General features: G+C 39.8%; 2 protein-coding genes across 4 annotated transcripts in view; one reads left to right on the plus strand and one right to left on the minus strand.

Annotated features, from left to right (window-relative positions):
• Positions 1 to 2008, plus strand: part of LOC126483959 (non-lysosomal glucosylceramidase) — a 262802-nt gene extending 260794 nt beyond the window's left edge. The window contains exon 16 of the mRNA XM_050107254.1: positions 1354 to 2008. Coding sequence (XP_049963211.1) covers positions 1354 to 1554 — 201 coding nt within the window. The 3' untranslated portion in view covers positions 1555 to 2008. The remainder of the gene's footprint in view (positions 1 to 1353) is intronic.
• An 805-nt stretch (positions 2009 to 2813) lies between these two features.
• The window catches only part of LOC126484299 (E3 ubiquitin-protein ligase LNX-like), a 668372-nt gene continuing 644150 nt past the window's right edge, over positions 2814 to 27035 (minus strand). For all 3 annotated transcript variants that reach the window (XM_050107730.1, XM_050107731.1, XM_050107732.1), the window contains 7 exons: positions 21656 to 21879; positions 20370 to 20769; positions 17906 to 18210; positions 16179 to 16548; positions 13619 to 14036; positions 10863 to 10995; positions 2814 to 3051 (listed from right to left, as the gene is read on the minus strand). In XM_050107730.1, the coding sequence (XP_049963687.1) occupies positions 2994 to 3051; positions 10863 to 10995; positions 13619 to 14036; positions 16179 to 16548; positions 17906 to 18210; positions 20370 to 20769; positions 21656 to 21879 (1908 nt within the window). In that variant the 3' untranslated portion in view covers positions 2814 to 2993. The remainder of the gene's footprint in view (positions 3052 to 10862; positions 10996 to 13618; positions 14037 to 16178; positions 16549 to 17905; positions 18211 to 20369; positions 20770 to 21655; positions 21880 to 27035) is intronic.

Raw genomic sequence — 27035 nt, forward strand, 5'->3', positions numbered from 1 at the left:
ATTTGCAGATACCCACTGTAATATTGAATTTGCAGATAAAAGCCTGCACTGATAATATCCACATGTCTGTCTGTGGATATCTGCAATAACAATTAATTACTTAGTGATTGAAAGTTAAAGTATAGTGTCAGCATTGTGATTTTTGCCAGTTTTTCCTATACAAATAATAGAAAATAGTGATAATTATTGTTTAAGTCATTATTATCCATTCAGGACTGAATGCCACTATATTGGCTTGAATGTGCAGTTTCCTGAAGAGGATAGACGTGTTGCTGACATCAGCAAAAAGGGTTAAAGGTGATGAAGTGACAATCTTCCCAGTTTTCTGCACTGTTAACACGCATGCTGCTTGGATGTTATGAGCAGCTGCCTTACATCCGAGTCATTCCTATTTCGTTTCTGTTAACAAAGACTACTTATGTAACTACCAAACACTGCTACAAATCAACATGAAGGCTATTCTAAGCCACTCTGATCATTGAAATCTTCATTTCCTGTTCTGACTTCTGTTTTGTGTATTATATGCAATGTAAAAATGTTCTTTATAAACTTAGTGAATCAATCAATATTTCTCTTAAATATATTTACAAGTACAGAATGCAACAATTGTTACATTAAAAAGTAAAACATTTAACATTATGGTCAGTTAATGTACATTTCATGAACAAACTATATGCCTAACATTTAGCAATGTGCAAGATCTGGTAACTTTAAGACTACTTCAGTTGACTTCCCATTGCTGCAGAAAATTTCACAAAAGCCATTTCAGTATTTATGGCAGAAGGGAATAGCAGTGATCATGATGGATATGTACATTCCTATTCCGTGGAATGAAAATTTTGGGCCCAACTTCATCAGACAAAACTTCAGGCCAGGTGCAGGTCTACTGTCTGAACTCAAGCATACTAATTGGGTTAAAGTGGTTTACAATATTTTAATATGTGTGAATTACAAATTTGTGAATGGGGTGCATGTGTGCATGTCATTTTTCTTATCTGCACAGACCTCTGGGGATGTAATTCTGAAATGTACTGGGGAGCCCAAATCTATGAATTTGGACCTCAATGCAGCTAATAAGGATGCTTGCATGGGAAATAATATGGCACAATGTTCTCTCGCAGCCTGTTACCTCCATGGTAAGGAACAGAAATATATGTCAAGGGAAGAGGCGTGTCAGGAAGTGATGACGATAAGTTGCAGTTGGTGAAGAGCAAATCAGTTTCTTCCTAATTAAGTCTGAAATGTTAAAGTATTGTGCAAGGCAGTACTCTCAATTGCTTATTTTTTCAACCTTATTTTCATTTATTCATGGTTGATATATATGGATGTTACTTTTAAAATTGTTTTTTACAGGATATGATACAAGAGGCATTTACTACTGCTAAAGGTATATACAATACTGTGTATAATGTCATCGGTTTGGGATATCAGACACCAGAGGCGCTGTATGAAGAGAAGCACTACCGATCTGTTGGCTACATGAGGCCGCTGAGCATATGGGGTATGCAGCACGCATGGGAACAAAGAAAGAATAAACTGACTTCAAAATATTGAGTTCTCTGCACGGGAAAGAAAATAATTTTGCTAACACTGTGCACCTTGATGAAGTGACTATAAACAGTAGCTAGTTATGTGGCTTTACACAGTGTCTGTCTTTTCACTTTTCACATTCAGATAACTTTGACTTTTGATACCAACCTACTGCCACATCAATTTCATATTTCTCTATAGAATATGTTCGCTAAATATGAATGTTCGCTAAATATGAATGTTCAACATAAATATTTAAAAAATGTCTATTAATGTTCCAAATACTCAACTATTAAGCTAAAGAAACTGATTCAGTGCGATTCTTTGAATGAATGCAGATTTGTTAAGATATTGTTATACTTTGTGTTATTGAGAAGTGCAGTTAATGTACATGTTTCTCATATATCTTAATTGTTAAAAAATACCATATTTTTATGAAACTATGTGAAAAAATAAATTTTTATTATTTTTATTATTTTATGTGCATTTCAAAACATTAATTCACTCTGTTCATTATGAATTTTGTAAAGTACCATTTTCCCCCTCATCTTGGAGGCCTGCACCTGTTTTCTCTCTCTTTACCAAGTGTAGCTTTCATCATATCCTTGAGACTCCCCCTTCCTGCAAAGCCTGCATGTATGTACTCCATATGTAATGTTTGATGACTAACCTAATCAAGGAAGAACCTCTTGTAAGAAAACTTACAAAATACTAGCCAACAGAAAGCCACTGGTCAGATTTCAGTGTCCATATTTTGCCCATTGAGCTATCAGTAAGGAAGAAAGGAGACACAGTGTTCCAGTTTTGATAAAATCTGTACCCTGTTGTAGAGAATACTTTGAAAATCACTATGAACTGTTGTCCTCCTCCATCATATGTGAAATTTTGATTCTAGTTCACATCACAAATACCGCATAACTGTCTATTGGGAACTTCCTCCACTCTTCTGCTTCATTGAGAACATTGTCATTTTCTAGTATTCAACATTTCCTCAGCATTCCCATTTCTTTTCTGTTTTTCATCTATTAAAGTCTTATTTTTCCTCACGGTTTCTCAGTTCCTTCAATACTGCCCTCTCCCTGCCTAGGTGAAGTGGCTTTCAGTGGTGAAAACTAGCAGCTATGTTGCTCTTTTGCTGCTTTCCCTTTAAGTAGTTTATAATTTTTATTTTGGTAAGTAGCATCAACGAGGAGACATTAGCTAAATTTGCCATATGGTGATGTGGGTGAACAACAGGGTAAATATTAATAAAGCTTTTGTTTCGCAATTGAAAAATGACATAGTTTCATATTGTATTACACATTTATTGTACACATGAACATATATTACATTAAAACAATAACAAAGTCTTCGGAAAGGAGATGAGACTGATTGTCAGCTCAACATCAGTGGGGAGATCAGTAAGTTCTGCCATTAGATAAGACTGTCTTCCCTGGTAACTCTGATTCTCTTGTATAGTACAATCATTCTCCTGATCCTGCTGTCTGCACTAGGTCAGTACATGATTTTGCCTTGGTCGACCTGAAAATAAAGTAGCATTGAAGCAAATAATGAAAATATCTGAATAATAATAACTACAACAACTCAGATTGATAGTAAAATTCAAATCAATTATCAACAAGTTGATAATTTATGTGGAACAGTCACATGATATTATCAGTTTCAAAGATATTGTAAGCTGTCCATCCATCCTAACAAATATGATGTTGATTTGGAAGTCTTTTTTTCTAGGTTGATGATGCCAAATTATTGCAAGTCTGGCCTCTTAGGAAACTCACTTTCATATAAATTAATTTATATCCATTTTTTGATTTGCAATAATTAATGCAAGCTTCTGTGCAGCAAATAATCTGCATAAAAAAGATTACACAAGTTCAATTACTTTCTGATAAGAAACTCTGTTCAAACTCTTCGCAACACTATTAGGAAAAAAATACAAATGTGTTGGATTCACTCTTAGATTTATTTACCATTTTTTCTTACAATTATGTGCCTCATTTCTGTAAATGATATGAAGGTATGAAAAATATAAATCTGTACCATTATTGGGGTTCCACATAAAAATATAGAACTTTATTAGTGATTGCACAGGCCACTTTACAAGTTGTTTATGGGGATATACCTCCCACTGTAGGGTCCTGCCAATAAGAATACTGTGGTGCTGAAACTTATTTGATAATAATTAGCCTCTGGCTTTGAGTGCCTGTTGTGTCTCCGTCATATGACAAACATTGGTGCATCTCTTCACTATTGTGAAAGTGTCTCCAATAATTTTCTATAGCAATGTTGTATTTTGGTTGGAAGGGGTTACATATTTGTAAATATTTGCATGGAGCTGTTCTTTCTCTGACTTTTTTGAAAGCTATAACCTTTCAAAAGCCAGAGCTACTACACCATATTGTCATTAGCAATATCCTGTGTGTTGTTTATGGATGTAAACTTTGTCTTTTTACTGGCATATTTTGTTCCTTCAAAGTTAGTCGTTTTGCCGTTGTAATTGTGGGTGTAGAATGCTGCAATTTGCTTCCTGGTGAAATGTGTGAACAAGCTGAAAAGTGGAATGCAAGCTTGGCAGTACTTGCTCAGGGATTTCTCATCAGACAAATAACAGTTATACTGGTGTTTGTTATATGTGTACTTTGGTGAGGCAGTTAGTTGCCTTACACTTCTGTGAAACCACATATCATTAACCAAAATGTAAACAGTCTACAGAGATCAGAGCACATGTGTACTTTGGGAGTAAAAAGAACAGCGTGCATGCTGCTTCGTACATCAGCCAGTTAAGAGAACTGTTGAATGTTGCGGTGTTAGCGATAGTATGGTGAAATGAATTTCAAGAGAATATTAAAGAACTTAGTCTTATTGCACATAGAAAGAGTTCTCCTGCAATATTTAATCTCCAAATATAGTAAATACATTTTTTCCAATTACTTTCCCTACCTGTTTGCTCTGTCTTGAAGGCTGTCATTTTCACATCCTTTTAAGAAACACTCTCAGTCATGATTTATTGTTGTAATTATTTCCTATCCTTTTTATAGTTTTCTCATGAGAAACTCTTGCCTCTTTTTGCCCAATCATTACTCTTCCTTAGCTCTTACCATAGAAATTTTTACATTTTTTTTTCAGTTTTTCTGATCTTTTTTCTGCCAGTCTTCTTTCTATTCTCCTCTACCCCCCCCCCCCCCCCTCCCTGCCTGATTCTTTTTTACCACTTCAAACCATGTTCTGCCTAAATTAAGGTCCCACATTCTGTTTTGTGAAACCCGCCTATCCCTTCTAGGTGTAATCTCATTTTTTCACCAGCTCATTTTACAGTTTTACACGTGCCAGGTTACTCTTTGACGTATATGCCGACTCCATTAGACGTCTCTCCTTTTATAAAATCCAGCAGTTATCAACCTGTCACATTTCCTCAGGTGGTATAATGTGCCAAGCGACTACAAACTGTGACAACAGGTCAGACTTCACATTAAAAAGCTATCCTACCTTCTACTAAACTACCTTAACATTGGTATCTCCATAGCTGCCCCACTTCAGCTCCCAAATGTCATCAACCATCATTCCTCTTGTACAAATGTTGCTTGCCCAACCTTCTTAACATCTCCCAGCTTTCACTACTGCCTCCCAGCACTTCCTGAATTATCTGTGTTATCCAAGGATCTCACTTTCAGCCCTAAACCTGCATTTATCATGCTGCTCTGGTGAAGGACCTACTTTCCTTCACATGTAATGTCAACTGGAAATAGCACTTCACAACCCGACCCCAAAACATTTTCCAACAGCGAATCTGATATTAAACCCTGCCTTGAAAAGTTCCAACCAAGACACCAGCTTGATTCACCACCACTACCTCAAAATCACAAGCTTTCCAAGAATTCCTAATATACATCCTTGCTTCACCACCCTTTCTCGGGTCCCTAACCTGTCCTCTGCAGAATTCTAGGTTCTTTGTTCTCTGACAATTGATAACTCCATCATTATCCTCCTGGTGAACAAGGAATCTATGGCTGTGGTACTTGACCTATGGAAGTATTAAGCGAGGGTGAATGCCAGCTTCCTGGCATTTCTGCAAGACAGCATCTGGCATCAAAATCCCATCCCTATAGTACAAATTGACCTACGGTCCCCTTAAAGCTCAGGTTTCTCAGAAGGACTAACACCTCAATCCATAGAACTCCTTTCCCTATCCAAACCATGGTCTCCCACCTTCTACCTTCTTCCACAAACCCAGTCACCCTGGCCACTCTGTAGTTGCTGATTTCAATGCACCCACTGAATATCTGTTGATAAACATCTGCAAACTATAGTACAAAGACTAACTTCGTATACTGGAGACACCAATTATTTTGCTGCATCATCTGAAATGAGTGCCCATCACCACTCACACCACCTCCTTCTATACCAGCGTTGACTATGTATATGCTCGGCCTACTGCTGAACATTACCTCAAACAGTGCCCATCTGATTGCAAACCTATGACGTCCTTCCTGCTCACCATAATGAACTTTATACTTATGAAACAACTACTTTATCTTTGAGGGATATACATACAAACAGATCAGTAGCACAGCCATGGGAACCATGACGACTCCCTCCTGGGCTCCATATGTCTTCAGCCCCTGATTTGGTTCAGATACATTGATGACAACTTTGCCATATGGACTCGTTGTGAGGGCGATCAGATGAATTTTTTGGGTTCTCTAAATTCATTCTCCCAATGAAATTTTACAAGGTCCTATTCCAAATCTTGTACTACATTTCTTGATGTTGCCCTCATCCTCACTGAGGGTCAGCTCTGTCTCCAAGAAACAACTTATGAGCACACCTCTTTGTCACTCACTACTATCCTAGTCTTGAATGTATTAATTGGTTACTTTGTGATGGTTATGCCATACTAAAATCATGCCCAGAAATGACATCCATTGTCTCTGACATTTTGCCCACCACCACAACCACCACCAGGGTAGCTCTTTTCTGCCCCCCCCCCCCCCCCCCCCAATCTCTGCAATACTTTGCTCCTTCTGCCCCTATTTCTCTACCCTATGGCTCCTACCTCTCTGATCTTCCCCACTGTAAAGATTATTGCCCTATGCACCTTCCTACTATCACCAGCACCAGCCCAGTAAGTGGTAAAACTAGTGTCAAAGGGAGAGGCCACTTGTGAAACAACCCATGTTGTGTACCAGCTGTTTTGTAAACACTGTTCAGTCTTCTACTACCACCGTGTTATGAGAATGAATGGGCATAGTCTGAGGGTGTACTGGTAATACACAATGTCCCATTGGAGAGTACACTCTAGAATGTGATAGTCATGACAGTGGTGCATGTTTCACCAACATGTGATATGGATTCTGTTCTGTCTCCTGACACCACCTTCTCAAAACTTGACCAAAGGGAACTGGCATTACAACTTTCCACCCTTATTTACTCGTGTATGATGATTTTTTTTTCCCATGATCTGTCTCTTGCTTGTTACCCTATCTTTTAACTGTAAGCTCATAGATTTTCAAATCTTATCCAGAGCAGGCACAAACAGTCTGTCATCGCATTCAGTAGGTCTTCCCTGACCCGGAGCTCTGGCGACTTTTCCATAGCTCTCCACATTTCCTAAAGTCTCAACAATCCTTTCCCTCATCCCCTTCCTTTCTTCAACCCTTCTGCCAGGAAAGAGGAGCCACTGTCTCCAGAAGCTCGCACGTCTTCACCTCTTGGTGAATAGATTTTTTTTATCTATCCATATTTCATTTTCAAACAAGAGTTCTGGCAGACAACAGAAGTCTGAAATGAATAAATTTGAACAACGGATTACAAGAATGATAACCTGCAACTTCTAGGTAGAAAATCAGCTTCCTACAGTAACAGCCAAATTGGCAAATTTGATAACTGATGTTGAACACTGTACTAATATGAGTGAAATAAGTTCTTAGCATTTTGTTCAGAAATTATGCCTTATATAAAAAAAAATTCCATAGAAAGTGTATGAAAATGGAAAATAACTGAGTAGTTGGAAAGTGAGATAAGGACTTGGGAGAAGTAAGGGCCTTGTAAAATACTGGATGCCTACTGACTTTGATGCTACTTGTTTGAGAAAATTAGCCAGCGCAGCCATTGCCCAACAGATGGCTGAACGTAGTACATTCTGCAAGGAGAGTTCTCTCGTGTGTCACATTAGATAGAGGACTCACTCACAGGAAATGTTGCATGAACATAAAACAAAGCAGCCTCTAGAAACCTCACTGTGAGCAAATTAGCAGGCACTACTTGGGGTGCACAGCCCAGGATAGTAAGGACTACAGCTTAAGACTTGGGCTACAGAGTACACTTGTCTTGGGTCATATAACAGCAGTTCATATACCTTCACTCACAACGCACTCGATTTCAGTGTGGGTGTCCATACATTTCACAGGCCTGCTTACAGAGCCCACTTGGGTCAGCCTCCTGGTGAGCTGCTAAAGAAACAGCAGTATTAAAGTGATTGCAAACGAGTGCTCGGCCTATTCTTTACATTGTATTATTGTTGTTCAGTCAGTGTGTTCAGCGCTATACACATCCTGTATCTTACATGTTGCTCTATAAGGTACTACATTCCATACAGTGTGTTTGTTCTTCCTATAACACCAGCCATGCCAAGCAAGTGGACATACTGCTCAGTGAATAATGCCACATCATTGTAAGCTGTTTGAGACCAGCACTGACTAACAAGCTGTACTACCTAGTTGGTATGATGCCCCCTAGCATCAGACATGAAGTGGCAGCCAAAATGGAGAAACTACATGTACATGTACTGTTACCTACTTGTTGGATATCAGCCAGCCTGCCACCATCTTATATTGAGGAGTTCCTTGTACACAACAGAAAATCTCACTAATACACCACAACAAATTCGAGAAGGAACATGGCAAGGAAAAACTGTCCATCTCCGATATGAGTATGTACAAGGGCACACTCAAAAGTAATGCCTCCAAATTTTTTTATGTAAAAACTCTTAAAACTTTTTATTTAAAACAAATTTTATTAACCTTCTGCATCTTTATTATTCATGTCCACATATTTACTTGTCAACATAGTCACTCTGGTGACGAATACATTTCTCCCAATAAGAAACCAGTTTTTCTTGATACTGTCATTGTAGAATGTTTGAATTTGTTGACAGATCTGCAACCTCACCTCTGCTTGCATTGCTTCATCCCTATCAAAGTCAAGTCTTCAAAGGTATTCTTTAAGTTTTGGAAGCAGATGAAAATTGGATGGGGCCAAGTCAGGATTGTATGGAGGACGGTCAATGACTGTGAGCGCAAGGTATAGGATTGTTGCAGATCTCACAGCACTTGTGTGGTCTGGCACTTTTATGCTGGAGGAGCTGGTGGTCCATGTGTGGACAAACTCTTTGAATTCGAAACTCAGTTACAGCACACTCTTTCTTACGCACCGACGTAGTTATGTTACACATCACATCACATTACATGCTACCATTCGGAGGCCTCTAGTGGCAGAGAGTTGCAGACCTGTAGACATTAGGAATAAATGTGTAGAATATTATCATCATTTGTTTTGTTTAATAACCTTTAAGGGTTTTCACATGAAAAATTCATATGCATTACTTTCCAGCATGCCTTCATACCATGGGAACAATGTTCCCCGGGTCACACAGAGGAATGGAACATAGGGAGATCTCTGAACAGGCTATGTTCCAGAGTTGCAAGAACCAGAAGCAACATGAACAGATGGGGATATCAGATGAACTGGTGCTATATCACTGTGGACAAGAGCACTTAATAAAGTGGGAGCTATGTACTAGACATGGACAGCTTTTAGTGCAAAACTTCTTAGTCCTATAATTTTACATATTACTTCTTTGTTTACTTAAGTTCGGTGTTTTACAAATTTTGTTTTACAAATTTCAATCATTGTTTGTTGTTATATGCCGTGCTTTATACTTCTGACACAATTAAATAAAATATTGGATGGACTATTTGTTGTGTTGTTGAGACTTGGTTTGGCAGGAACCATTCCAGGAAGTTGGATGGTCAAGATAGAAAATGTATATAACTATAACAGAGGAAGAGTTCAAGAGTGGAATGGCTGGAAAGAAAATTATTATGTCCACACTGGGAAGAAAACTGGTTTCTGCAAAATGATGGCTTATGTTTTATTGGGCAAAAAGGTGGTGCAAATTAACATTGTAAGATGAATGTTACACTATGAAGACTGGTTCACGAGTGTTCTTGAAAAGTTATCCAGTTGTTATAAATCGGGCTCCATGTCACACAGTGAGATATTGATATCATGAATTGTATCTTTGAAATAACAGGAGGATTCTATTAACAAATAAATGGAAAATAACAACATAGCATTTTTGTAGAGTGGCACATCAGCGGAGAAATATAATTGCTCTTCAACAGTGGGAAGCAAGAAGGTGCTTAAAACATCAATGTACACCTGTGCTGTGATACTGCCACACAGAACAACAAGGTGTTTATATTATGGTGCAAGTCCCCTGCGTGAAAAACACAACCACATCATAACACCACCGCCTCTGAATTTTACAGTTGGCACTACACATGCTGGCAGATATGTTCACCGGGCATTCGGCATACCCACACCCTGCCATCAGATCGCCACATTGTGTACCATGATTCGTCCCTCCACACAATGTTTTTCCACTGTTCAATCATCCAATGTTGGTGTCCAGATACACCAAGCAAGGTGTCGTTTGGCATTTACCAGTGTGATGTGTGGCTTATGAACAGCTGCTCAACCATGGAATCCAAGTTTTCTCACCTCCCGCCTAATTGTCATAGTACTTGCAGTGGATGCTGATGCAGTTTGGAGTTCTTGTGTGATGGTCTAATAGATGTCTGACTATTACACATTACGAGCCTCTTCAACTGTCGGCGGTCTCCGTCAGTCAACAGACGAGGTCGGCCTGTACACTTTTGTGCTGTACAGGTCCCTTCAGGTTTCCACTTCACTATCACATCGGAAACTGAGGACCTAGGGGTGTTTAGGAGTGTGGAAATCTTGTGCACAGACATACAACACAAGTGACACCATATCACCTGACCGCATTCGAAGCCCATGAGTTCTGTGGAGCGTCCCATTCTGCTCTCTCACACTGTCTATTGACTACTGTGGTCGCTGATATGGAGTACCTGGCACTAGGTGGCAGCACAATGCACCTAATATGAAAATGTACGTTATTAGGGGTGTCCAGATACTCCTGATCACATAGTGTGTGTGTGTGTGTGTGTGTGTGTGGTTCCATTGTCACAAGTAATGTAATCTTAGAAATAAAACCGAAGGATACATACTCCACATACAATCTTACTTACATTTCTTTTGTGCGAACCCTCCTGCAGATGTGCAGTGCAACTGTCCCAGTCTTGATTTTTTTGAAAAGTGCTACTGCCTCGGAATGTGTGAGATCATGACACACTTGTCCATTAACAGCAAGAACTTCATCACCTGTTGGAAAACAATTAATTTTTCAAATAAAATCTTGTCCACAATGGCTATAATTATAAAATAAGGGTTTACCTAAAACTGAATACATACTGTATGTAAGCAGGAGTAGAAAGCATTGCCCGTGGGGGATACAATGGAGTGGATGTTGGTGGAAAGATGGAGATAGATTGCTGAGGGAACAACATGAATGAGAGTCCATAAATGTATAAATTGGAGACAGAGAGAGGGAGACTGGTATGGTAGGGGGGATTGCATGGTCATAGGATTTGTTAAGGTAGTTCCTACCTACACAATTCAAGAACTGGTATGAAGGGGAATGGAGAGCGGAGGTATCAGAGAGAGAAACAGAACCCAGGTGACACAAGTTGTAAAATAGTCACTGAAGGTGGCTGTGTTGTACTGAGCAGCAGCCTCTCCATGCCACTGGGTATCAAAATTTGCTCTTGCACATGGTTAGAAAGTTGTCTTTCATTTGTTTGTCCATCCAGTGGCAGAGCATGCTGCTCAGTACAACACAGTGAAGTTTTTGTATGAAATGCGTAAAATTGTAATAGTAATCTATCGGAACTGCTTTTCCTATTTTATTTACTGCTACTAGTTACAAGCAATATTTTTTATTTATGTTGCATGACATTAAATGTAATTTTTCAAGTATGAACACTTTCATTTTGTTGTATTTTAGCACGGTTATTACATTATCAATTTGTGTGTGAGAGATGTGGTTTGCTATTAAGTTTATATCTTTAAAGAAAATCAGTTTATAATGTGACATTGATATTGTCTCCTGTTCTGAATTATCAATTACGGAAAGTATTTTGTCAAACTTCTTAATAATTTTTTATTTCTAAGTTTTGTTTGTTCATTTAGATGGTGTCCAGATTTTTTGCCAGATGTGTGTAGATTTCCATTTCCTCCAACACGCTCATGAAGTGCCTTCTTTTTGCTCTCTGGAAAATGGCAATACTAACGCTTATGTATACTGTCGAGGATCACTTTTCTTGAAGCTGCTTACTAAATGTGCAGATGTTGTTTCAATGTTTGTTTATACACTGAAGAGCCAAAGAAACTGATACACCTGCCTAATATCATGTAGTGCCCCCACAAGCATGCATAAGTACTACAACACAACATAGAATAGACTCAAATAATGTCAGAAGTACTGCTGGAGGGAAATGACACCATGAATCCTACACGTCTGTCGATAAATCTGTAAGAGTACAAGAGGGTGGAAATCTTTTTTGAATAAGATGTTGCAAGGCATTCCAGATATGCTCAATAATGTTCATGTCTGGGGAGTCTGGTGGCCAGCAGAAGTATTTAAACTCGGAAGAGTGTTCCTGGAGCCACTCTGTAGCAATTATGAATGTGAGGGGTGTCGCATTGTCCTGCTGGAATTGCCAAAGCCCGTATCTTGATGTATCAGGGGTCCCACATCTCTTCAACTGCACACCCCCCATACCATTAAAGAGCCTCCACCAGCTTGAACAGTCCCCTGCTGATGCGCAGGGTCCATGGATTCATGAGGTTGTCTCCATACCCATACACATTCACCCACTTGATACAATTTGAAATGAGACTCGTCCTACCAGGCAACGTGTTTCCAGTCATCAACAGCTCAATGTCGGGGCCGACGGGCCCAGGTGAGGTGTAAAGCTTGGTGTCATGCAGTCATCAAGGGTCACGAGTGGGCCTTCAGCTCTGAAAGCCCAAATCGATGATGTTTCGTTGAATGGTTCGCACGCTGACATTTGTTGATGGCCCAGCATTGAAATCTGCAGCTATTTCCAGAAGGGTTGCACTTCTGTCCCATTGAACGATCCTCTTCAGTCATTGTTGGTCCCGCTCTTGCAGGATCTTTTTCAGCCGCATTCCTGATATTCACGGTTCTCTCGTGAAATGGTCGTAGGTGAAAATCCCCACTTCATCATTACCTCTGTGATGCTGTGCCCCATCCCTCATGTTCCAACTGTAACACCACTTTCAGATTCCTTAAATCTTGATAAGTTGCCATTGTAGCAGTGGTAATTGATCTAACAACTGTGCCAGGCATGTGTTGTCTTATATATGTGTTGCCGACTGCAGCACAGTATTCTGCCTGTTTACATGTCTCTGTATTTGAATACGCATGCCTATACCAGTTTCTTTGGTGCTTCAGTGTATATATTCTTTGTTTCTTGTAGTGTGCCATCTGCTCCACACTTCATCCCCAACACCAGCTCCTGTAAATTTAGGTGGTTGAAAGTTCATTCACTTAGGCTTGCTTGATATTTTTTTAATCTCTACCGTAAAACTGGGAACTATTTATGCAGCGGAATCACTTCTGTTAGTATGTAATTTGTTCAAGTGAGTCACGAAAACTGATATACTTCAGAGAGTAGAAGCAAATTCTTACCTACTGTCATACCGATCATTTATTTTCTAGTATTTCTTAAAACTTAAGTTGGCGATATAATAGAATGTGAACTTCAGATAGTGTAAAGGTGGTTAACATTTAGCTGAATGGAGCAGAAAGAGAATCTGAGTTATAGCCTCAACCCTCTGTCAAATACTTCATTTTATATTACAGATACTAGAATTTTTATCAAAGCAAACATTTTTATGCTCTTTAAGCATATGAACTAACCTGCACGTAACCTGCCATCATCAGCAGCCTGGCCACCTTCCAAAATGCTCTTAACAAAGATGCCAATTGCACCACGTGGGGAATCACGGCCACCTACAATAGTGAAACCAAGACTTTTCTTCCCTGGCCCCTTCTGGAAAATTATTGTATGGAATGTGGCAAGTGTAGAGCGAGGCCGGCGTGGTAGCGTGCAGAAGTTGGAAGGTGGCGAATCGTCTAGCAGTGTGCCGTGGCTTCGACAAGCAGCCCGAAGTCTGTCTCTGTCACGTCGTCCACTTGCACTGTGCTTTTGGAAATGTGTCACATGCTCTCCTTCTTCCTCCTCTCTGCTTTGTCTACGCTGCTGTTCTTCCTGAAGCTGAGATGAAGGTTGGGATGGCAATGACAAATCTGGAGAACTGATACCATCGTTTTCCACCTGCAAAGCATTTAAATTGGTCAGAAATATGGAAGCTGCAAAAATTTCAAACAGTTGTGCACTGCATGATGGAGAGAGAAAAAAAAAAAGAATAACAGGAAGTGGGGAGCGTAAAAAAAAAACCTGCTTTTAGTTCAGTATTTATGTCTGAGAGGCAACAAAACACTTTCCACAATCTCAATTACTTTCATATGTTCTAGAACTAGATGTTCCAACTTTGGAAGAATTGTTGTTTTATTGGAATCACTTATAAAAGATTCTAGCAATCACAATATGCAGATTTTTAGGAATTTGGAACTTTAAAACTTCGTGTATAAAACCAGCTCACACACTTATATGAATTAACAAAGAACATCAGCATGACCAACAGTATGAAGTGTTTCATTATATGAAGCTGTAAGGCCACAGCACATGTCTGTAACTCTATAGCAACCTACATCTACATATGTATTCTGCACCACTGTGTTGTGCATGGCAGAGGGTACCACATACTAGGGTTTCTTCCTGTTCCATTTGCATATGGAGTGCAGGAGAAATGAGGAGAAATGGTTGTTTAACTGCCACTGTGCATGCTGTAATTAATCTTGTGTCCGAGGTTCCTATGGTAGCAAAACGTAAGGGGGCTGAAGTATATTCTCAAATTCCTCACTGATTAATGGTTTATGAACTCTTTTTAAGCTTTCACCAGGTGGCATCTGCCAACTTGGCTTTTTTCAACATTTCTGTGGCACTGTGCTGTGGTTCAAACAATTCGGAGACCTTTCACGCAGCCATTCTTTATATTACCTGTTACTCCCATTTGGTTTGGGCCCTATAAACTCAAACAATATTCTAATGTGGAATGCACAAGTGTTATGCAAGCTGATACCTTTGTAGATTGACTATATTTTCCCAGTATCCTACCAGTGAACCAAAATCCATTCCATTTGATATACCCACAAACTATTACATTTAAGTATTTATGTGATTTGACTGATTCCAAGTATTGTTCATTCATATTGAAGTCATAAAAATACTACTTTTTTGCATTTTATGAAGTGCATAGTTTTAAATTTCTGTACAATTAAAGCATGTTTGTAATCTTTGCATCACTCTGAAATCTTATCAGGATCTGCTGGAATATTTTGTGCAGCTGTTTTTCAAATAGTCCTTCATTATAAATAATTGCATAATCTGCAAAAATTCTGAGGTTAATATTAATATTGTCTGCAAGTTATTAATATACAACATGAATAGTAAGGGTCCCAGCACAAACTTCTGGGACACACCTAAAGTTATTTCTGCTTCTGTAAGTGACTCTCAATGCAAGATAGCATTCTGTGTCCTCTCATCCAAGGATTACTCAACCCAGTTACAAACTTCCTTTCATACCTCAGATGATTGTATTTTTGTTTTCAATTGTTGGTACAGAATAGAGTCAACTGCATGCCAGGAGTCAAGACTGCCTTGATCCAAGGCTTTTGGAGTGGCATGTGAGAAAGGTGAGTTGGATTTCACATGACCAATGTTTCGGAATCCATGCTGGTTGATATGGAGAACATCATTCTGTTTCAGATGCCTCATTGCCTTAGAGCGCAGAATCTTTTTGAAGTTCTTACAGAAAATGTATGTCAATGAAATTTACTACCCTTCTCATAGATGGGTGTGACCTGTCCTTTTTCCCACCCACTGGATACAGTTTTGGTGGCTCAGTGATAAAGTACCAGACTATAAATCCAACAGACTCGGGTTTGATCCCTGGTCAACCTTAGCGTTTTATCACCCTTTCACCTCTGGCAATGTTTGCCAACGTAAAAGATGCTGAGATTCACTGAGGTTCAGAATACATGTTAAACTGGAGGTTGCCCTATAACTGGCTGGGCCAGTCAGTTCAGTAGTCAGAGAAAGGCAACAGCATACCACCTCCAACAGGACCATGATCAGTAAAGCACTGTGGTGTTCAAAATAGTTTTCTGGGTACTGTTTTTTTGTTTGTTTGCTGGAGGGATCTACAGTATATTATGGTGAAACTGGGTGTTAACTGCATGTTCAGTGTAGAATTTGATATTCAATAAATTGATCACAGATAAATGCAACTAGTGTGAACTCAGTCTTATGTACTCAGGAATTGTGCAAACAGTTTACTGAGCTGATGAAGCTTACCTCTGCAACAAGAGTATCCTCACTGCCAGTGCCAACAGATATCAGTCGTGACTGGCCACCCACTGTAGTGAGCACCACATTTTCATAGTCGACACATGTCTCACGCATACTGCGACCCCGCCCCACTGTTGATTGCTGCTGCTGCATTCGCTGCTCACACTCAGCATCTGCTTCTGTTTCAGGATCAGCATCTGCATTGTGTGCTGTGCCAACAAGTGCTAGTGCTGCTTCAGGGTCACGTGCCACAACAACCAGGTCAACATGACGTGGGCCCGTGCGCAGTGCGTCACGTGCTCCGGACATGCTCAGCCCTCTCAGCCGCCGTCCATTCACATTGACGATTTCATCACCTATACGCAGACTGCCCTCCCTGAGAAATAGAGAAATAACCATACTTGTCTTAATACATCTTCACAAAACTATAACTGTGTCATACACTAGTGGTTGGGTGCTGATCATTGGTAAATTCTGTTATTCAATTAATTTACCACTTATAATGTATGAAAGTTGTTGTTAGGAATAGGTCTGCCTTTGGGTAAGAAATAAGAGTTTGGTCACTCGGGACACATTATGTTCTACTGCATTCGTGCTTTAGTTTAATGCTGTTTTCAAAATAATTGACGAATCAGCTTGTGAAATGATACTGTTAAGCACTGCAATGCTTGCTTTTTTCCTCCCACACCCAGGTACTGCTGACAGGACTGAGGACTAGACTAATTTTTGTTTTTTTGGTATACATTCAGGCAGTAGAGAGAACAGTTTGTTCTTCCCAACTTAGGTGTTCAGCCTATTTCTTGTTTTTTAATGATAAGTGGGTAAGAAGTATTTAAGATTGAAAGAACATTTTCACAAAATGCATGTCCTCTAATAAACTTTTGGTGTGATTTGAGGATGACCTGTGACTTCTTTGGGTTTAGTATAAGGTCTATATTTTACACCCATTGTGATACTGAACAAAGATTGTAATTAACCCCTGACATGGCAGTATCAATGTTCTTAGGACAGGCTCTTAGATACAACTGGATATTGTAAGCAGATAAGTAGTAGTAGTTACAAGAGTAAAATCAGAGATGAAACATCATTGATATACTGTAGAAAAATTTATTCTCTACTGTACACATTTTTCAGCAAAAATAGAGCATAGGGTTGAATGCTATGTTCTCTTCAGAATGGTCCAGACAACCACCTCACAGAGTATGCCCTATTCTTCTTGAAAAGCCATGTATATAACGGATTCATTCTTGGGTGACTCGCGATTTAGTCAAGAGGATCTTTTAGCACTGGATTATATATATAGCAGTCAATTTTTTATGTGGAGTGCAATGATGCTATCATTGAAGAAGAGGTAAGAGAACAATAATTGCAAGTTTTCAAATAAGAGTAGTCACAAAGATGTAACTTATGAAAAGGAAATGATTTGTTTTTAGGTACAATATCCAATTGGGCTGTCATGAAACTTGATAGGGCTGGAAAAAATGTACTCTGAAAGTTGTGTGGAGGATAGTGACATAATTTTGGGGCTGGATTACAGAAAACTAACCTGTTTCCCAAACACACTTTACAGCCATGTGACTGTGCTATAGAACAAGCTCTACTACTATCTCCATCACCAGTGAGACATATCTGCTCAAAAGTAGTCACACGTGATAGGTTTCAGCATATTCCTTATTCAATGTTTGGTAACCAATTTTCATATAAAATAAAATTAGTAAAGAGCACTGTCATACCTATGTGCAAGCCCACCAGGCACAATGTGTGCCACAACATAACCAGCAGCAGCACGGTGAGCTGCACGTGTCTTCGCAATGAAGATGCCCAGTCCTTGTCCAGGGTGGTCTCGCATGAGAGTCACAACACGTGTCTCAGCAGCAGCTGCTCCATGTGGTGGTACAGGTGGCGGTGGCAGAGGTGGTGTCGGGCTTGTGCGGTCAGGAGTTTTCTCTATTTCGGGTGCCCGCTGCCGTCGTCGTTGCCTGTCTGTGAGTGCCAGTGAACAACCTTCATCCACGGATGAGTTGGCTGAATCACTCACCTGCCAACATATAGCTTATGATTTATATTGCCTTTGCAAAGCTTTCTTTTTTTTATGCTTTTGATGAATTGTTTTTCTTGTGCTGGTAATACATGTTTCATCAAAGCTGCACCAGTGTTATTGTAATAACAATTTATTATTATTATTATTGTTATTATTATTGAGAAGCAGATTTGTCATCAAAATTTAATATCTAATAAATATCTCTGAAAGAAATTCAGCATCTTTTGAATTCCTGAAACAAGTATCTTTTGAACTTAGCCAGTCTGTGAGTAACATGAAAGCAGGGGCAAGAAAGAAAAAGGTACAAAATTTCAAAAATGTATGCCATTGCCAGCTTTCTCTTCATTAGGCAGGAAATGTTTCATTGCACTTAAGAAGGGTAAATCCAATATGTAAGGGTGCAGACTTATAAACTAGTGCTTCTCATACAGATCTGGCAGAAGTAATTATGATTTGTTAGTTTCACCATCACTTGCACTATTTTCTTTTGTAATTGCCACTGTATTAGCATGTAATCTGTTAATTAGTAACTACAGGCATCTTACCCAAAACAGAACAGAAAGAATGGTAGTGCAGCAAGCACAGAAATGTGAAGAAGTCATGTATATACTCTAGTTTAAGAAAGGATTAGGCTAAAGTTTGTTGTATTTAGCTGTGTATCTATCCATGATATCATTTTGTGAAAATTTGCTTTTTCAACATCAGCTTTTGTGACTCATAGACACCCCATTTTCCAAAAATTAAAATTTTGGTGCCCTATATTAATAAGTGTTAGTGCACCACACTTTTGGTTAATAGAACTCAATTCCTTGTATCAAAAGTACAGTATGCATATTTGTGAAGAAAAAAAAAACTCATCTAAATTAAGAGGATAATGTAATGTTCTGCAGAATAGATGGTCACATTCATGAATTTTTCTGCATTCTGAGTGTCTTCTGTTATAATTTTCTGTTACTTTTGTTTTTTTTCACATATTTCATTTGTCACTGTTGGGCTAGAGCCCTGAGTGACTTCTGGTATCTAAATTCTCTTAAATATATTTGTTACACATTTTACATTGGTAAAATGCTGAAAGCTTGGCTAAACAGAAGACAACTTCAATAGACCATGCTCAGATATGTGGTAAGAGAATGAATGTGTAAAACTCAATTTTATCAATAATATATAAATACCTAATTTTTGGTCAATGTCAAATGAATGTCATTAATTCTTGATGCTTCGTTACAAATTAAGAGTTTAAAGTTAATCCTTGTCAGAATTCGAAGGTAATTCCAGTAACAGGCCAGGAGCCACAACTGTGGTTTTTTCTATGACTAGAGTACCTTAGTTAACAGGACAGTTACAAGCATTGCAGCATGACCTAGCTATGCATGCTCTTACCATGAGCTTATTAAGTATGTGAAATATAATATCACCACCTTTTATCAAGATTAGTGCAAGAATAATAATAATGATGGTGATGGTGGTGGTGGTAGTGGTGGTGGTTGTAACTGCTATGTTGGCAATATCCAAGTGTTATTTACAAAGACCATGGTGTAGCTAATCAGAATGTCTGGAGTATGGTTTGAACCACAGTTCTCTTAAATGCAGTTCCATTGTCTATACCATCTCATTTACTAACAGAATTCCAAATATATTGTAGCATAATAAATGTCTGCCATGATTACAATTGAATTTGTGTCAGTCTTGAGTTTTAAGATTAATGATAAATTATTTCCCATGTTAAGTGAACAAACTACAACAAACTGTAGCATAAAGTTACAGTGCCCCCCCCCCCCCCCCCCCGACAACTGTGAATTACTTTTTAATATTGTCCACCATAGAAAGTCTGCCACTGTACAAATACTGTTTCAGATATCAGAACTTTTAGCATACTACAATGTGTTTCAGGAGTTTATTCAAATTTATTACAAAATCCTGAACATAGTTCTGCATGTGTAGTATTCTACATATTTTCCAACTACAGTATGAATACTGAAAGACTACTCCAGTAAAAAGACACAAAAGAACACACATATAGAAATGATTCACAGTTGTGTAAGTCCTACTGCACTTACAATGTGAATAAGTTCTCAAAATATCTCTTGCTTATAAGAGAAGACACTGGTGCAATCATTTTGTAGTTTGACACAGTATACTTTACTGCAAGCACTCACCAGGATCCCACTGTCCCCATCTTCATCATCGTCAGAGAATATGGGGTTATGCCTGCGCTGGAAGTCATCAATCCCAGGCAGTGCACCATACGAAAAGCTTCGCAGCTTGGCTTCAGTACACGTACTGCCAGATCGTGCACGGCTCTTCATTACTTTTTGTTGCTGCTGATGCTGCTGCTCCTGTGCATCAGAGCCATCCTCTGCTGTTCTGGTGCCACCACTATCACCACCTCCTAGTTCAGTCCCTAGATCCACTTCTGGCTCAGGAGCAGGTCTAGGAGTAGGAGTACTGTGCCGGTATAGTTTGGCCAGGAGTCTGCTTGTAGATGTCCGGAGGTAGCGCTCAGACATGGCACGTAGTTTTGCAGAAAGACATGATGAGTCAGTGCTGCCACCACCCCTACACAGGTACATGTATGAAACATTGCTGCATAGCTGATAAAAATTTTAAATAATAAATTTTAGAAATTCACTTCAAATATTTGAGGCTAACAGTATTGTAACATATTATTACAGTACAAAACTCGTTGAAAAAGGAAAATGCACATTCAGGGTTTACAATTTCGCTTTTGCGCCCACTGTCTCAGTGACTGGCCTAAAGTTCTTTTACTGATGGTCTAGGGTATGTTGACTACCTGGACTTCAACTAGACTGACCAATCTAAGTGGCCAAAGCCAGCAGTATGTCTTAGACCATCAGTTGGAGAACCCAGCAAACAGCACCAGATAGGTCATTGATGTATGTTACATAACAATGGGATTGCCAGCCTGGCTCAACTCCCAAAAACACTCCATCGCTCATACCATGAAATATTTTAATTAGTGTTGCATTAAAAATTTCTACAAGTGACATTTACATTGCACAAAACTTTGCATAAACTGATGCTCTTTCTCTGCATATTGCACTAATTTAGACATTGCTTTGATTGTTGCATCTGACATTACATTTTTGGCACATGAAACTCAGCTATGGGTGTGTTTAGTTTAGGAACAACTGTCAGTCAGGCAACTGAGTACACATTACGTTTAAAAATGACAGTAATGGTGATTTACAAGAAACAAAGAGTTATAGGCAGACAACATGCCATTCTTTCAGTAAACTGTAAAACAATAAGAGGTTTGTGAGTTTCACAAATACTACTACAGTGGACAATACTGTGAACAAAATTGATTCAGGAGCAAGTGATAGTAAAGAAACAGTACTTCACTGGTTCAAATGAAAACAGAGAACATATAATTGTCATATCATTACTGAATAAATTTATGGGCAGGATAAAAGGTACCTACCCGTGGCTTCTTCGCCAGCGTGCCCTAGCAGATGAGGGTTCACCATAGAAGACATTCTCATTAGACGCTGACACACAAAAGACGCTGAGCCTGCCAGCAGCAACAGTGGTGGTGGTGGGAGTGGAAGTCGCCACCTGCAGTGCACTATTTTGGTGCTGCAGCTCATCACTTTGATGCACTGTGCTAGCATGTGGTGGTGTTGTCGTCAGGATATCATCTGTGTCCTAGAAAATGGGAAGCCTATCATATTTCTGCAAGAATATGTATGCACGACGAGAATGTGATTGCCAGACAGTAATGGCACATCTGTAATTGACTACAGATGGTGAAATAAAACAACTTCATTTGTCTGCTTAACACTTGAAGCAGCATACTTCATCAACATACAGCAAGAAAAACATTACTTATATTTAGGTTGTTCTTCTTCTTCTTCTTCTTTTGTTGACTATAGATAATAAAATATCAAAACAGTATTAGTTATACCAAAAAGGTTGAAAAGTACGTTTGTTGTAGATTGCAACTGTTTTACATAACTAAATTCCATAGAAAAATTCACTTTCTGTACAACTTCTTCCTTGTAGATTTGTCCTTTTATTTTAATATTAGAAACCCCCCATGGCTTTGCACATGTAACACTGATTATCTACATCCAGACGACTTGTCAAACATACTGTTACTTTTGTTTACAGGTCACTGCATAGAGTTGTGACTATGATGAAAATTCAGAGAATGTCATTAAGTAACTGAATGTCATCACTTTCATATGACTAAAACAGTTTAAGAGAACACACCAAGAAAGTTCTCAAGATGTACGAACGTTATCTGTCCTAAATTAATTGGCATTTGGAGTGATGTCTCGTGGCAATAGTAAAAGCTGTGATCTAGTGCACCACACATTTAGGAAGTCAGTAGTAGCTCATGCTGGCCTTCCGGTAGCAGTACTGCAGTAGGATGGCCTTACACTTGTCACTGTTAAATGGCATGGCATAGTTTTCATAGTGATGGCGGACTTCAATTCATCATAGTTCAGACATTTGCCCAAAATATTTGTAAATTATACTCACAAATATTTCTTGTTAATCAGTTTATCTATTAGTGTAAAACATATCAAAATCCCTACAGTAGTCCCTGAGATTACTCTGAAATCATAGACAGAAAGCATGGTGGGAGACTATAAACTATAGGCCTGTAGGTATAGCTTCCTGACAAGAAATCATTAAGAAACAAACATTTTGCTATTAAGTGCAAGAATATGTATGCATGATGAAAATGTGATTGCCAGACAGCAATAGCACATCTGTAATTGACTACAGATGGTGAAATAAAGCAACTTCATTTGTCTGCTTAATACTTGAAGCAATATACTTCATCAACATACAGCAAGAAAAACATTACTTATATTTAGGTCGTTAATCTTCTTCAAACATCAAGGTGTCGACACATGCAAAAAGAAATCCTGAGCTCAGGAGAAGTTAATGTGAGGTGCAAGGTGGGATAATGATGTCACATTGGCACCAGATTTCACCACAATTCTCTCCAACGCCACCATGGACATGTTGCACGATGGGAAAGGTCATTAAACTCACTTTTCACTCCTTTTGACTTCTCTGTGCTGGAGGTTAGAACCATAATGGCCAGCATAGAAATCATGTGGTTTTCTTATTAGTGGCCGAGGAAAACATTTCAGACCTACTGCCATCAGAATTGACACGAAAAGGCCTCATAGAATGTTGATTTCCACACATTTCACTGTCAAAAACAAGAGTTCAAACCTTTGACACTGCTGAAACCCCACTGGTCAGTTAAACTCTTCTTTAAGGACATTGTGGGCTTGCAATCCCACTGAACATGAATCCACTCCTCTGGAGTGTTGCGTGACTGCAGTTTTTTCTCGCTGTATAGGGTGGAACCCCTAGGGACTGTTCAAATCCATTCAACAAAATTTGACCGTGATCCAAAGTGGCAAGGGTATTTATGCTTTTACAGCCCTCCTGTTTCGCAACTTCCAATGGCCTGTTCACAAGAGGGGAGGGGATGAGGAGAGGGGTGCAACATTGACATACTCATAAATAAGACAGCAAAGGGTCCTTCTAAGACCTCCAGTTAGGCAACACCCTCGATGCCACCCATACGTCTTTATTAGGTACTTTAAAAATCTTCCTGTACAGAGAAACCTATTCACAGATTCTGAGACGACATTGTGAGAGGGAACTATTCCAACACTGCTCAACTTAGTGGCACTACATTGCTAATGCAGTGTCTGCAGGCCATATGTAAAATATAAGGGCTATCAAAGGGAAGCCCCTCATCCTGGTGCCTAGGAATCAATGAATGGCTGTCTCTGCACAGGAACATTTTTAAACTGTGCAGCAAAGATGTTCGGTTGACATCAAAGGTGCCGCCGGACTGGGAGGTCTTTGAAATATCCTCTGCTATTTTATTCACACGTGTTAATATTGCATCCTTCCGTGGTCACACCACAGGAGGGCATGAAACAGGAGAGCTAAAGAAGCATAAACATCCTCTGCTGCTTCTGATCACTTTCAAATTTTGTCAAATGGATTTGAGTGGTCCCTAGTGGTTTCCCCACTACACCAGATCAGAAATCGCGGTCGGGCTACACTCCAAAGGGATGCGACCATGTTCACTGAGGTTGTTGCAGACCCACAGTGTCCTTACAGAAGGGTTGAATCATCCCAGGAAGGGGTGAGAGGAGTCAGCAGTGTCAAAAGTTGTCAAGAATGTCATCCTGTTGCTCAATCCATTGCAAACTGCCTTTTCGTGTTGATTCTGAGTGGCGGTGAGTCGGAAACGTTTTCCTCATCCTCCCATAAGAAAACCATGTGATTTCAATGCTCAGTTTTGCAGTTCTGGCCATCGCAGAGGCGTCAAAAGAAGGGGTGAATGTGGGGAAGATCTTCCCATCGTGTAACACTTGCACAGTGGCACTGGGAAGAATTGTGGTGAAATTTTGTGCCAATATGACATCATTAACTCAGTTTACACTTCACATGAACTTCTGGGCACCAGACTTTCTTTCGCATGTGTTGACGCCTTGCTGTATGAATTGTCGCCAAGCCTGAGGGTGATGTTGCAGGGCGTCACGCTCTTCCACCATCACAGAGGAAGGTTGTAGGCATCTTTGAGGCAAACTCCGAATGTCTCAGTCGCACTGGGAGGCAATTACGGGTTTCGAAAAACTGATCAGTTAATTGAGTTGTGCTGTGTACGTAATACCCTGAATGACAGTCTTCATGTGAAGATGACGAATGTACTATGCTTGCTGTGTTTATTGATTTAAGGCCAAGGACAAATGAGGCAAGGTGTTTCAAAACTCTTGTCTGGAGAACTTGAAGCACAATCCGCAGAACTACGGGGAAGACGATGTGGATATGTTGCTACTCCATAGTCACAGAGCTACAATGAAAATAGTCATTTGGTGAAGATGAGAGTGCACCAGAAGAGGGAAAACAGTATTCGCGGTGGGACTGTGGCTGTTAAACTAGGACTAAGAGGGTTTCATCGGGCTGTCTATCTGGTAAAAGGCACAGTGACACACATATTGTGTAAAGCAACATTTCTGTTTGTGTGTTTCTAAATACCTTGAGCCTTTCTGTGACGCACTAAGGCTGAGAGATATACAGGGTGTTACAAAACGGCACGGCCAAACTTTCAGGCAACATTCCTCACACACAAATAAAGAAAAGATGTTATGTGGACAAGTGTCCGAAAATGCTTAATTTCCATGTTAGAGCTCATTTTAGTTTCGTCAGTATGTACTGTAATTCCTCGATTCACTGCCAGTTGGCCCAATTGAATGAAGGTAATGTTGACTTCGGTGCTTGTGTTGACATGCGACTCATTGCTCTACAGTACTAGCATCAAACACATCAGTACGTAGCATCAACAGGTTAGTGTTCATCAGGAACGTGGTTTTGCAGTCAGTGCAATGTTTACAAATGCGGAGTTGGCAGGTGCCCATTTGATGTACGGATTAGCATGGGGCAATAGCCGTGGCGCGGTACGTTTGTATCAAGGCAGTTTTCCAGAACGAAGGTGTCCCGACAGGAAGATGTTCGAAGCAATTGATCGGCGTCTTAGGGAGCACAGAACATCCCAGCCTATGACTCGCGACTGGGGCAGACCTAGAACGATGAGGACACCTGCAATGGGTGAGGCAATTCTTCGTGCAGTTGACGATAACCCTAATGTCAGCGTCAGAGAAGTTGCTGCTGTACAAGGTAACGTTGACCACGGCACTGTATGGAGAGTGCTATAGGAGAACCAGTTGTTTCCGTACCATGTACAGCGTGTGCAGGCACTATCAGCAGCTGATTGGCCTCCACGGGTACACTTCAGCGAATGGTTCATCCAACAATGTGTCAATCCTCATTTCAGTGCAAATGTTCTCCTTACGGATGAGGCTTCATTCCAACGTGATCAAATTGTAAATTTTCACAATCAACATGTGTGGGCTGATGAGAATCCGCACGCAATTGTGCAATCACGTCATCAACACAGATTTTCTGTGAACGTTTGGGCAGGCATTGTTGGTGATGTCTTGATTGGGCCCCATGTTCTTCCACCTACGCTCAATGGAGCACGTTATCATGATTTCATACGGGATACTCTACCTGTGCTGCTAGAACATGTGCCTTTACAAGTACGACACAACATGTGGTTCATGCACGAAGGAGCTCCCGCACATTTCAGTCGAAGTGTTCGTACGCTTCTCAACAACAGATTCGGTGACCGATGGGTTGGTAGAGATGGACCAATTCCATGGCCTCCACGCTCTCCTGACCTCAACCCACTTGACTTTCATTTATGGGGGCACTTGAAAGCTCTTGTCTATGCAACCCCGGTACCAAATGTAGAGACTCTTTGTGCTCGTACTGTGGACAGCCGTAATACAATACGCTATTCTCCAGGGCTGCATCAGCGCATCAGGGATTCCATGCGATGGAGGGTGGATGCACGTATCCTCGCTAACGGAGAACATTTTGAACATTTCCTGTAACAAAGTGTTTGAAGTCACGCTGGTACGTTCTGTTGCTGTGTGTTTGCATTCCATGATTAATGTGATTTGAAGAGAAGTAGTAAAATGAGCTCTAACATGGAAAGTAAGCGTTTCCGGACACATGTCCACATAACATATTTTCTTTCTTTGTGTGTGAGGAATGTTTCCTGAAAGTTTGGCCATAACTTTTTGTAACACCCTGTATAGTGTAAATCATTTCTGCTTCAGTTATATTTATAAATGTTGTTGTTGCTTTCAGGCTGTGATTAATTGTTGACAACTAACTACATAGGGGACTGAATGTACTACGAAGGTTGTCGGTATATTAGTAAAAAATTGTTCATGTAACGAGACGAACAA

Source organism: Schistocerca serialis, chromosome 6 (assembly GCF_023864345.2).
Source record: "Schistocerca serialis cubense isolate TAMUIC-IGC-003099 chromosome 6, iqSchSeri2.2, whole genome shotgun sequence".
Taxonomy (NCBI): Eukaryota; Metazoa; Arthropoda; class Insecta; order Orthoptera; family Acrididae; genus Schistocerca; species Schistocerca serialis.